Source organism: Cydia amplana, chromosome 9, assembly GCF_948474715.1.
Source record: "Cydia amplana chromosome 9, ilCydAmpl1.1, whole genome shotgun sequence".
Lineage (NCBI taxonomy): Eukaryota > Metazoa > Arthropoda > Insecta > Lepidoptera > Tortricidae > Cydia > Cydia amplana.
This window is the reverse complement of record NC_086077.1, coordinates 4,283,686-4,297,521: the sequence shown is the minus strand read 5'-3', so window position 1 is coordinate 4,297,521 and position 13,836 is coordinate 4,283,686. Positions and strand designations below refer to the sequence as shown.

The 13,836-nt window shown below is 41.5% G+C and overlaps 1 protein-coding gene across 1 annotated transcript in view; it reads left to right on the top strand.

Annotated features, from left to right (window-relative positions):
• Positions 1 to 13,836, top strand: part of LOC134650982 (dynein axonemal heavy chain 3) — a 94,539-nt gene that overhangs the window by 39,877 nt on the left and 40,826 nt on the right. Inside the window, exons 26-39 of the mRNA XM_063505948.1 lie at positions 1,170 to 1,298; positions 1,670 to 1,871; positions 2,415 to 2,567; positions 3,363 to 3,586; positions 4,696 to 4,864; positions 5,972 to 6,077; positions 7,513 to 7,682; positions 8,911 to 9,025; positions 9,781 to 9,995; positions 10,795 to 11,001; positions 11,352 to 11,423; positions 11,643 to 11,786; positions 12,496 to 12,681; positions 13,508 to 13,734. Coding sequence (XP_063362018.1) covers positions 1,170 to 1,298; positions 1,670 to 1,871; positions 2,415 to 2,567; positions 3,363 to 3,586; positions 4,696 to 4,864; positions 5,972 to 6,077; positions 7,513 to 7,682; positions 8,911 to 9,025; positions 9,781 to 9,995; positions 10,795 to 11,001; positions 11,352 to 11,423; positions 11,643 to 11,786; positions 12,496 to 12,681; positions 13,508 to 13,734 — 2,319 coding nt within the window. The remainder of the gene's footprint in view (positions 1 to 1,169; positions 1,299 to 1,669; positions 1,872 to 2,414; positions 2,568 to 3,362; positions 3,587 to 4,695; positions 4,865 to 5,971; positions 6,078 to 7,512; positions 7,683 to 8,910; positions 9,026 to 9,780; positions 9,996 to 10,794; positions 11,002 to 11,351; positions 11,424 to 11,642; positions 11,787 to 12,495; positions 12,682 to 13,507; positions 13,735 to 13,836) is intronic.

Sequence of the window (13,836 nt, the reverse complement as noted above, 5' to 3'; positions counted from 1 at the left end):
GACAATACAAATAAAACAGAAATACAAGCAGAGGTAAACAACAGGCGGTCTTATCGCTATAAAGCGATCTCTTCCAGACAACCTTTGGGTAGCGGAAATTAATAAATTTAATTCAGATTGAAATACTAATGTAGGTAATGACTTTAGTATTAATTATTTACCAATTAAGATGTTTTCCTTCGCAGAAGAGCTCTACGGTGAAAAAAACCGTACAAACACCAGTAAGGTCTAGTTTCCCTTTCCCTCTAGATTGGTATAGGAGGCACAGATGTACATAGAGCCCCTTTTTAGCTTATCAAAATTGACCCTTATAACCGAGTAAGACAGTTGATCATAGGAGACTAGAGAAAATGGTATTTTTAGGGTTCCGTAGCCAAATGGCAAAAAACGGAACCCTTATAGATTCGTCATGTCTGTCTGTCTGTCCGTCTGTCTGTCCGTCTGTCTGTCCGTCTGTCTGTCCGTCTGTCTGTCCGTCTGTCTGTCCGTCTGTCTGTCCGTCCGTATGTCACAGCCACTTTTCTCCGAAACTATAAGAACTATACTGTTGAAACTTGGTAAGTAGATGTATTCTGTGAACCGCATTAAGATTTTCACACAAAAATAGAAAAAAAACAATAAATTTTTGGGGTTCCCCATACTTCGAACTGAAACTCAAAAAATTTTTTTTTGATCAAACCCATACGTGTGGGGTATCTATGGATAGGTCTTCAAAAATGATATTGAGGTTTCTAATATCATTTTTTTCTAAACTGGATAGTTTGCGCGAGAGACACTTCCAAAGTGGTAAAATGTGTGTCCCCCCCCCGTAACTTCTAAAATAACAGAATGATAAAAGTAAAAAAAATATATGATGTACATTACCATGTAAACTTCCACCGAAAATTGGTTTGAACGAGATCTAGTAAGTAGTTTTTTTTTATACGTCATAAATCGCCTAAATACGGAACCCTTCATGGGCGAGTCCGACTCGCACTTGGCCGCTTTTTTAAATTAATATAATTACTTATACTTAAGTATTTTTGAATATTAATCAGTAACTTATTGCGCAGACTTAAAGCTTTCTCCTATCAGATTTTGCCGATTCCGCGTTGATATATGTGGGGGAACCCTTATCCTCCATAACCCAATTATCATCATCACACAAACTTCCGCTTTTTGTTGCACAGTTACGCGGGCCGTACAGAGCTGCCGGACAACCTGAAGGTGCTATTCCGGACTGTGGCCATGATGGTTCCGGATTACGCCATGATCGGCGAGATCACGCTGTATTCCAACGGCTTCGTGTGCGCGGGCCCGTGAGTTTTACACTTCGTCTTTTTTCGGGAACCATCGCAACTAAGAGTGTTCTCACGTTGTCCGATCCGATATTGGATATCGGATACAAAAAAATGAGTGCCTTTATATATATTTTTCTTTTGTGTGATAAAGATTTAATAATAATAACTCCACGGCCGATTCGGCCACGGCGACTGCTATCAACTCCGTTGCTGTCTCTGGTGTGCTCGCAAGTGGCTGACGTAGCCGATCTTGTTACCAAAAGTTCCCGAACATTGCGGGCATGTGAGCACACCATTTCTGTAATTATAATGTACTTATTGCCGCAGGTGATCTGGCTTTTATTTCGTCGCGCTTGGCATCCAGCTCTAATTAGTTAATTAATTAATAGACTAGCGCGCAAGATCGTGCAGGCCTACAAATTGTGCTCCGAGCAGCTGTCTTCCCAGAACCACTACGACTACGGCATGAGGGCGGTCAAGTCGGTGCTGCTGGCGTCAGGAGCCCTCAAGAAGGCATACCCGGAAAAAGACGAGGCGCAGCTCGTGTTGAGGGCCATTATAGACGTCAATATGCCCAAGTTTCTTTCACAGGTAAGGTGTTGATCTTTGACGTGCTAAAATCATAAATAATTACGCATAGCGTGCGTTTTTTACAACGTCGCTGGATTAAAATAGCTATTTTCGATACAAGTGCGAAAAACAGGAAATTCGAAACGAGTGGCGATAAATTAAAACTCGACCGAAGGGAGTGTTTTAAATCGACACGAGTTGCGAATTACCCATTCGCACGTGTATCGAACAACGTTTTACAGTACATATGGCACTTTAAAGTTTCGACATACGCACGAAAAGTGCTATTTTACGCACTAGTGCCCCATATGTACTGTAAAAGTGTTTTTAATAAAAAACCTATCAGACTCAACCTGGACGCAACGGTTTTAAATTCTGCACTGTTCTACAAAAAAATAGGTACTTATAGGTACTCCTACATATCGTCCTTGTAAAATCTGGAAACAAAGTTACATAAAAATTCAAACGAATTGAACCTGCTCCTTTTCGAACTCCAACTCCTCAATAAATTCGTCGGGTTTTTAGGCGCTAAGAAGCGTAATAAAACGGTTGTTGAACTTTCAGGACGTACCATTATTCATGGGGATCTACTCTGATCTGTTCCCTGGAGTCCAGATACCGCAACCCGACAGAGACGAGTTGACGAAGTGCATCATCAAAGAGCTGGACAAGCGGAATCTGCAGGGCACTGAGTGGTATCTGGAGAAGATTATACAGGTACACTCTAAGAATGATCAACACAACCAGCTTTCTATTGAGTATCTATATATGTGACGTTATCTATGAAAAGCGACCTTATTGTCGGTGGCGCTTGCGCCATTATTAACGATGCTCCGATATAAATACAATGCCGCGCGACGCTGTGCGGCGTAAGCGCCATCGACAATAAGGTCCCTTTTCATATATAATGCCCCATATTAAGTCCTCTTTCGTTCTCCAAACTTTATCCTGCGGGCGCAGCATGGTTCCATTTTTATCGCCTGTCACTATGCCATCTTGTTAGAACGTGATAGGCATCACTATGCGATAAAATTTCGACCGTGCTACGCCAGCTAACGTTGAAGACTATGACTGCCTACGTGTATACTTTTCCAAGACATTGTACTTGTATAATAAACTGCGTCTTTCAATTTGTAACATATTTATGGTCCAAATGCTACCTGCTCGCCCAACTGTATAAAGAAATAAAGTAGGTACTGTACATATACAGTATCTACTTTTTTACTACAACATATAGTAGTCCAGAGTAGGAAACAAATGCAAAACTTTACAGCATGTCTCTTTACCTACCGTCAAGCAAAGTTAGGGTAACTGAGCTGGACTTCTCCTTGATACGCGGATAGGGTTTGGTATGGGAATGGAATGGTATGGGTATGGGAAGATCCGCGGATCCGGATCCAGATCCGGATAATTTCATACATCGGATCCGTATTCCAAACCCTATACCTACGCGGATCAAGAAGATCCCGGATGTCAAAGCGTAGCGATCACAATGTTCACTTTTCCGCACAGATTTATGAGATGATGCTAGTGCGGCACGGCTTTATGGTGGTAGGCCCACCGATGGGCGGGAAGACCCAGGCTTACCAGACACTAGCGGACGCCCTCCGAGCCTTGCAGCTGACTAAGCCTCCGCCGCGCCACAAGGAGTTCGGCGCCATATACAGGATTATCAATCCGAAAGCGATCACTATGGGCCAGTTGTATGGATGCTTTGATCCTGCTTCGCATGAGTGGTAAGTAAGGTCGTAACATGGTTGTTGTGGGCCTTCAGAAAGGTAGGTAGACATTTAGAATTGTTTACTGAGCAGAGAAAGCTCTGATTTCTGGAAGGTTATCTGTAACCTTCCAGGTTAGGATACATTTAGAGTCGTAAGGAGAGAAATCTCCGCTACCACCTTCAATCATAGAGTTAATTGATAATATAAGAGATGTAAAGTGTATGAAATAATCGTGTCTCCTAGTTTGATAAATAGCGTTGACTTGATTTTCAAACGTCAACTTTGACAAACAAAGTTACCGCATATTATACTACTACACAGCGCTATCTACATCAGTGCTATAAAAACCGCTAAAATCAAAGTTCGAAAATTGCGACCATCTTTCTCTGTCACTCCAATAAAAAGAGATAAAAAGAATAGAATAGAATAGAATAGAATAGTTTTTTATTCGTAAACACACAGACAAAAGACATACATAGAAATAACAAAGTGAAAAATATAGTGTCATGAAATGGCCCCATCTCAGCATGTTGCTGGCGACTTCCAGCGCTGATCTTCCGAAAAAGATAGTTTATTCAAGTAGGCATAATTACAATGCGCTTACGCCTTCATTGGAGTAAAAGAGAAAGATCCCCGCTATTTGCGAATTTCTATCTTTCACGTTTAGTAGTCTTTTACGTTTAGTCGAAACATTTTTTTTTAATATTTTATAAAACAAAATATCTTCTATATTTATTTACACTCTCCATTTTTAATGTACCTAAAGAAAGGCAATTCTTTCAAAAGTATGTACGTCCCCTGGCTATGATTATCACTAATGTCATAGAGAAAAAAATACATAGAGAGCTCACTCCATACATCAGTTTTAGTACCAAAAAGACTATTAGCATCTAGCATCGAGTAGCGGAACTATCAGTACTGCTACTTGACAATAGATGTAGCACCGACCGGAAAGTCTTATGCTGTTGAGATGAGACTTTCCGGTCGGTGCTACATCTATTGTCAAATAGCAGTACTGATAGTTCCGCTACTCGATGCTAGATGTAGACACTGAAATTAATAGTCTGAACTGATGTAGGGAGTGAGCACTCTTGTCTTACTTATTTCTCTATGCTAATGTTCAGGTCTGACGGCGTACTAGCGATAGCGTTCCGAGAGTACGCCATGTCCATAACCCGCGACCGCAAGTGGATCCTGTTCGACGGGCCCGTGGACGCCGTGTGGATCGAGAACATGAACACCGTGCTGGACGACAACAAGAAGCTGTGCCTCATGAGCGGCGAGATCATTCAGGCACGTTTCAACACAATACAACACAATACAATACAACACAACACAACACAAAAAACACAAACCACCCAACACTAGCGTCTCCCGAGCGTCGTCGGTGTCTAGTCAATAGGGAATATTACGCGAAAGTCTGCGTATGGGGCGCCACTCCCACAATAAGTCACAATCTAAGGGTCCCCAACGAGAGAGTTGAAATTTTGTTATCTAATCTCTCTATCACTCTTGCATATTCAAGCGATAAAGAGGCAGGTAGCTGAGTTTCGATTTCGCGTTTTCCGGTAGGACCTTTGTACTTAAACAACCAACCTTGATGTATCAATGTCATATTTGATTGTCTGTGAAAACTTGTCAAAAAACAGTTTAAGTTACAGTATGTATAACTTAGTCTATGGTATACTTAAGTCGCTAGTGCTGCACTCTGGCGGCAAAATATTTCAGTAATACTCCCTATTCTATGGCTGTTGCTCGACGCAACGTTGGTGCAACTGCGCTGCGACGTCATTTTCCATAGCGCTGACTAGACGCCAACGCTCAAAAGACGCTAGTGTGGGGTGGCCGTAAAGGTTTCCTGTTCTCAAAATTACGAACTTGTTTCTATCGCAATTATGATAGGTCGAGTTCTTACAGAATGTCCGTCCCGTATGAATATTGTAAAATTACCGCCTTGCGATTGTTAGTACGAGTTAGTATCCTGATAATAATCTTTGCGTCTGATGAGAAAAAATACTTAAAATGTTAAAATCTTTGTCTCTGTGTGTATATGTTCTGTATACGTTTGTCTATCTAATTTGAATTCTCCCCTCATCTACTCGAAGGTTAGCTAGAAGAGATCCCTTATAGGGATACGTTCGCCTTTGTACCTCTATTTCTGTAAATGTTATGTAAACGTGTTTGTGTACAATTAAGTGATTACTAACATACATACAATACATACATCACTGGCTCAGTGACCCAAAAAGGATCTGGGCCTCTGACACCAGAGAGCGCCACTCTGCCCTATCCTGCGCCACTTCACGCCAGTTGGGTACCTACTCCGTGGGCTGACAGGTCAGGTGATACTACTACTACTAAATACTTCCGGGTAGAATAATACCTTTCCTATTTTCACAGATGACAAACAAAATGAACTTGGTATTTGAGCCGGCGGACTTGGAGTTTGCCTCCCCGGCCACCGTGTCTCGGTGCGGGATGATCTACATGGAGCCTGAACAGCTAGGTACAGACAATAAGCAATTACATTCCACGGCAGTTGGGTGACAATGCAATATTATGGTACCATCGAGCTAATCGAATGATGGACACAGGAGGTGGCCGTAGGGACTCTGTGATAAAACAACGCAACCGAATTGTGTTTGGGTTGGTTAGAATGGACTGTTGAAAGAAAAGTACAGTCAATAAAAGCTTGTATCAAAAATGAACGACAAAAACTTACTTTTTTAAAAAAAACAACGGGTTGCACCCAGGGAGTGCCGGCAAAAGTAAAAACTCAATCACTATTGCAAAATGTCTGCAGCACTATGTATAATTGAGGTTAACGCCATTTAGCGTTATTTCGTCGCATTACTTGAAACCCCTAAGCACTAACCTAACCGTGATCTGTTAGTACTCGAGTTATATTAATACCAGTTAGAGGGAGATTCACTAGATGGCATTTAAATCAGTAAAGAAAAACTCAATAACATTGAAGTAACAGTTTTTCGATCAGGTCACGTGTCCATCTTGTCTTACGGTCACGTGACACCTGTTAGCAGTTTAACATTTTTTCCCCATCACAAAAAGTGCACAGCGCCGCTAAAGAAATTTTCACTTCAATAGTACATTATTGTCGAGGTTCGGAAGTAGCTACTTGCAGGCTGAGGATTCGTTTTAAACGGACGACCTTGGGAGTCCGTTTAATTGAATCCGAAGCCAGCAAGTAGCCTTCCAGCCGAGTCATATATAGTGCTTTTCTCAAAAATGGTGCAAGAAATAGAAACATTTTACAGAACTTACAGAAGCAACGTTCTAATTTTCCATTAATTTTCACAGAAAAAAATACAACCATTAAAAAAGTTAGCTTGCCGCCTTTAAAAAAAAAAAGAAGTGTATTTTTCTGCTGAAAATACGCCAACCTATACTTGGTCAACCAGATCTTGACAGTAGAAAAAGGCGGCAAATTTGAAAAATGTAGGCGCGAAGGGATATCGTCCCATAGAAAATTTGAATTTCGCGCCTTTTTTTACTGACAAGATTTGGTTGACCAGCTATATTTGAGACACCTAAATAGTCGCGGTACCAACATTAAGCCTGTAACAGACTATCGCAGAAAGAGATATCTGTTTCTCGCTCTCACTTATGGGTGCGACGCTCCAAGGTCGCGGTGCGGTGCGATAGTCTGTTATAGGCTTTATAATAATTAGTGCTGATCATCTGTTTGGCTGTTTAAGGGACCTATGCCTTCATTTGATATGGCCATTTGAAGTTTTAAAAAGTTTGGAACTCGTTAAATAATGGAATTTGTATGCGACATTGCAGTCCCGAAATCGAGACTGCAATGTTTTTAACTTTTTAATTTTTTGAATGACCATAAACTACGCACTTCGCGACCTATTTTTTAACCGGCAACGTCGACTTTGCCGTCCATTTTTAAGAAAAAACCTTATTTTGTCCAGGGTGGCGCGCTTTCCTAGCATCATACAACACTTGGCTCAGCAAGAAGCTGATCCCTGAGCAGTTCGAGCTGATCATGGAGCTGATCGACTGGCTCGTGCCGGCCATCTTCGACTTCATGAGCGGCAAGTGCAAACACTTCGTCGCCGTCGGCGAGATACATCAGTTCTTCGTGAGTTTTACTTATTCTACAGGATGGTCCAAACATCGACGTCCAAACATTTTTTTTAGATTTTTCACATCGTGTGCTATCAGAATATATCCCACGTATGTTAGCCGATTTTTCGTATGTTTCGAGTTTTGAATTTTTTAACTTTTGTTAAGAAATTCCCGGGCGAACCAATTAATTTATTAAAAAAAACTATTGAACTTTTTTCAATGTTTCTTTTTGTAACATAATCCTTAACAAACGGCGCAGTTACTAAAAAAAACTTAGCATCGTCACTTGGCTGCGAGTTGGAAAAAAATAAGACTAAAGTCAAAATTTTACGTACGTATATTATTCTGATAGCCCATGATGTGAGGAATCTAAAAAAAAATTTTGGACGTCGAGGTTTGGACCACCCTGTATATTTAATGTTCAGTTATTTACGACTACTTGAAGGATTCTCTCGATCTCTCTGCGATCTTTTTCTTCTGCAACCTAGCGTTTTCCCGGCCTAGCGCCAGGGTTCGCTTTCCTGTTCAGTCTTCTCCGCTTTGCCCGGTCTTCGGCATCCTCAGGTGTGAGATTGTTCTCTTCCGTGTCCGTTATCGCGACGTCCAGCCAGCGCCTCCTAGGCCTACCGCGGCTGATCTCTCTACGATGATGAAAAAAAAAATAGAATTCTATAAGGTGCACCTAAAGTTTCTAAGTGAAGGCTAGCTTAGGGTTTATAGTCCTCTTTTAACAATGAAAGGAGGTCTGTGCACGGTAGTAAGATCGTCTTTTAAAATAGTGCAGCGGGCGCAGCATGATTCCATTTTTATCGCCTGTCACTATGCCCGTCACTTTCGCACTCACATACTTGTGATGGTGACAAGCGATACAAATGCGACCGTGCTGCCGCCGCAGCTTTGTCCACTGTTAATTTTCGGGTTCTCAAATTCAAACATGTTTAAAATTTCATGTTTTTAGGCTGTTCATCGGTTGAATTTAAACTGTTGTGAGACATACTAACATTGAATAATTTTACGGTTTAGACTCACTTGTTTTAAGTCACTCGCGCGACATGTTTCGGAGAGCCTAGGTCTCCTTTCTCAAGCACTAACAGTGCGAGCAGCGTTCACGACGGCCGTATATCGCGTACCGCGCGCGTGATAGGAGACCTAGGCTCTCCGAAACATGTCGCGCGAGTGACTTAAAACAAGTGAGTCTAAACCGTAAAATTATTCAATGTTCATCGGTTGTTTTATTTCAGTCGTTCACCCGCCTTCTGACTTGTCTCCTGGAGAACGAGAACCAGTTCAGCACCATGTGGCTGCAGTGCACCTTCGTGTTCTCCCTGCTGTGGGGCCTGTGCCCGACCCTCACAAGTGAGAACCGTGCCGTCTGAATGAAATACAAGGATTTATACCTTGCCACAGAATAAGTAATAGTATTATCATACAGAACGGACACGCACCACCCCGCCTCGACTCGGATTACCTCGCCCGCGACTGGCCGCGACATGAATGTGTGCGTAAGTCGCTCTACTGAGAGCATGTCAGGATTCCGTCAGAAACTCAATGACGCGTGCACAGACGTGTCGCGCACACATATAAACGCAAATCATTTTTGATGTATGGCGTGTCCGCCCTGTGACCTTGCCATCTGAACTGGCAGCAAGATCCTGCTCATTTAAACATTCCCGCTGATTTAGACGAATCTAGATTCATGAAGTTCCATTGGCCTTACAATATATATCTTGCAGAAGTACACGCTTGCTTTAAGTCGGACATAAACGTGATCATATTAGCTAACCCGCTGGCACTTTCTGGCTCGTCAAAATGTTTCAGATTTGCTGATGTTGGATGATATTTCTTTTTGTGTTCTAGTTATTACTATCACGTTTAATTATCTTTAAAATCTTAATGCAAATCACTACATAAGTATAAAACAAAGTCGCTTCCCGCTGTCTGTCCCTATGTATGCTTAGATCTTTAAAACTACGCAACGTATTTTGATGCGGTTTTTTTTTAATAGATTTTTAAATGAAGTGATGATGAGAGGAAAGGAGGTTAACCCGTGCGAAGCCGGGGCGGGTTGCTAGTATGTCATAATCATAAACTTCATTGACTCTCTTTCTTAGGTGACAGCCGCAAATCCTTTGACGTTTTCTTCCGCAAACTCTTGGACGGGCAAAATGCGACGTACCCTAAACCGAAATCTTTCAAGCTCACAAAGAACCAGCTTTTCGGTGACAAGGATACGGTGTACGACTACGTGTATGATAAGAGAAATAACGGGACCTGGATACCTTGGATGGAGTTGGAGAAAGAGGGACAAATTGCGGCGAATGCCAAGGTAATTTAATAATGACATACCTCTTAGTTAGTACTTTTGTTAGTCCACTCTGGAAACTCTGTTACTATAATTTTATCCACACTGGAAACTTAATTCTGGGTAATATTTACAGTCGCCATCAGATATATCGGATCGGTCAAGGCGCTCACAAATATCTGAACACGCCTCTATTTTCAAGGCATTAGAGTGCGTGTTCAGATATTGTGAACACCTTGGCCGCTCCCATATATCTGATGGCGACTGTACCAACAAATTATCGAGCATTCTTCAATAGGCTACATTCCTACTAGTCAAATCAGCTTCTTTTTTAGAATTGTCAAAACGATTTGCTAATATGGAATTTATATGAAAACGAATGTAGTGACGTCACGGTAAACTCACCTATTATATTTCAATCCGATTTATTAAATACAAATTGTGTTTAAAAATAGCTGCTGTCTATGTTTTTCTAATAATTATCTGGTGTTTTATTTCGTGCACGGTTTGAAATAATTTATTTTAAGTACAGGAAACATCCCTATTGACGCTTTTTATCTTCTCAGGTAATTACCATTCAATGATTTAGTTAACCCTATAGTTAGTAAAGTGGACAAAATGCCTCGAGCATCCGGGCTCTAAAGAGCCCCAGACCCCGAATCTGTGAGCAAAACAGGAAATATCGAATAGATATCGGAAAATTCAAGAAGATTCTATGATGGAGCTTCCATTACCCAGCAGTTTAATTCACCGCGGGTTTTTCTGGCTTACACCACTGCCATTAGATATCAAACGGGGTCGATTAGTTTCACATTGTTTACAGGTGAACGACCTCATAATCCTGACGAACGAGAACGCATGCCTGCGCTACTTCGTGTCCAAGATGGTGCACTCCAAGATCCCCATCCTCCTCGTGGGTCCCACGGGCACCGGCAAGTCCTCGCTCGTGCTGAACTTCCTGCTGTCGCTGCCCAAGGAGAAGTACATCACCAACACCATCAACTTCTCCGCTAGGACCACTGCTAATCAGGTGAGATAAAGATACAGTGTAGTGCATAATTATTTTCCATCGTGTTTTTACGGAAACGTACTGTCTTGCTATTTATCAGCCTGTCTTCATAGAAAAAGTACTGGTTGACTGAAGTAGCATGACAAATACATCTGTAGTTTATTTGTCAATAAGGCATATACTGGCTGTAGTAGTTAAAATTCTAACTCATCACACTACCTTCGACTCTATAACCTATTTCTATCTTGGACAACACCAAATCATGACGCACAAAACTACGTCCTTGCAAAAAGTAGGTACAATGTGATGTAATGATGTTTGAACTTTGAACAGCTAACAAATGTATTTAAAAAATCTTATTTTTTCTCCAGACGCAAGATATTATTATGTCCAAAGTGGATAGACGGCGGAAAGGCGTTTATGGACCGTCCATGAACAAAAAGGTATGTGTGTAAAAATATAAGAATAGAATAGAATAGAATAGTTTTTTATTCGTAAACACACAGACAATACACATAATTACACACAAAGAACATAGTGAATAGTATAATGAAAATAAAGTGTCACGGTGTTGGTGATTATACCCTCTATTTCTTTTTCTTTCCTTGTTATTCAGGACGTTTTTCATCACAAAAGTTTTCGTTGTTTTTTGTTTTTCCTAGTGCGTCCTTTTCGTAGACGACCTCAGCATGCCACAAAAAGAGGTGTACGGAGCCCAACCTCCACTCGAGCTGATCCGACAGTGGATAGACCACGGCCACTGGTACGACCTCAAGGAGATGGTCAAACAAGAGGTGGTTGACGTGGTAAGTGGTTTATCCCCTGTGTCTCGTAGATGACCTCCGTATGCTGCAGAAAGAGGTGGACGGATCCTCCGTTGGTGGTAATCCGACAGTGGTTAGACCACGGCAGCAAGAGGTGGTTGACGGTGGTATGTGGTTTATCCCTATTGTGTATTCATGAATGACCGTATGCTGCAGAAAGAGGTGGAAGGATCCTCCGCTGGTGGTAATCCAACAGTGGATAGACGACGGACACTGGTGCGATCTCAAGTCAAGGAGATGATCAACCAGAAGATGGCGACGTTGTGAGCCGTTCAGATATGCTTTGTAAATTTTGTCTATGTAGTTTATTTAAGATGTCTACGTGTATGAGAACCATGAAAGAGGAAAGTGATATAGTCAACTTTATTTTCTGACGTGGTGTTTTTTCCTGATTGGCGTTGAGCGCCGAGGGATACGCGCCAGTCGACAAGTAAATCTGATGCGTGCCGATTTTTTAGCGCTTAGGGCGTTACCACATCAATCGATCGATAGATTTGTCTCGGAAGAAACTATCGATCGACGTCGACTGTTCCATGTCGACGTCGATCGATGTCATCACTCATCATGGTAACACCCTAAGGTCAGAAAAGGGTCTAAGCGTACATAGTTTTCTTGCTGATCATAAAAAGATTATCATAAAGATCGCCGAATCACATGAAACTTCTCTTTGATTGTCTACATTTCTTGCCAGTTGTTCGTCTCAGCCATGCTGCCCCCTGGCGGAGGCTCCAACCTCATCTCCTGGCGACTAACTCGGCACACATTGTTGATAGCCCTGGATTCCTTCGAAGACAACACTCTCAACAAGATCTTCGTCACCATCATGGACTGGCACTTCGGCAAAGGCTTCAATGATACGCTTATGCGGTTAAGTAAGGTAAGTGTCCGTAGAAGGTAGGATCCTATAGAAGTGGTATACGCGTACCTCCGTGAGGGACAAAACATACGCAATGCGACACTATGATTGGTCGAATTTATTTGTTGCCCATACATACTAATTTACGGTGGGGAATGAAAAAAAAGTGAGACTGTGACAAGGACAAACAATAATAGCGCTTTCGCTGCTACTCCTACTAAAAGATACATAAGACTATTCCGTTCCGTCATTTCCCCCCACCCCTCATGCCCGATCCAGTTAAAATACTAGATTCATGTAAGTGTCACATCCTTCGCCACCTACCTAGGGAGCTGACTGAGATAAAGACAGACTGACGCCTAACTGAGGCCTAGTGCTTTAAATAAAATCAAAACTTAAGATTTACAAACAAGACTAACCTGTAGTTTTGGATAAAAGATAAAATAAGGATTAAATACATTCGTAACGATCTCAAAACCATACAAATAAAATTAAGTGTCCATCACGAAATGGATCCAACTCAGCATAATGCTAGCTATGGCTATATGAGCCCGGTAATGCCACGACAGATTACACATTTTAAAGATACATACCTACAGATCATGACAAAAATAATGAATATCCAAGAAAAAATATATAATATATTTCACACAAAAATATGAAAAAAAAAACAATGCCATTAAAGTTTAGTTTTGCGTGAACGCGACGGGGGTTTCACAATAACCTAACAAATAAATCTTAACTCTTTACGGATATGATATTCAACTCTATTGACAGCTATTAAAGTTCAAATTTCAACAAACATTTTTTATTACATGTAGGTCCTTGCTTCTAACTGTTTCAACAGAACGTGGTGTCAGCGACAATGGAAGTATACAAGACCGTGACCGTCCAGTTCCTCCCGACTCCCAGCAAATGCCACTACCTCTTCAACTTGCGAGACTTCGCGCGAGTCATCAAGGGCGTCCTGCTGGTGCCTGCGAGTCACATGAAGGAAATGAACAAACTTGTGCTGCTGTGGATACATGAGACTTACAGGGTGTTTTATGACAGGCTGATTGATGATACTGACAGGTTTGCTTTGTTATTATTCGCTTTAGTTAGTACATTAGTTGAAGTCACGGTGTGATAAACGCGACTCTCGAACCAGAATAAACAACAAAGTAACATTAGAAT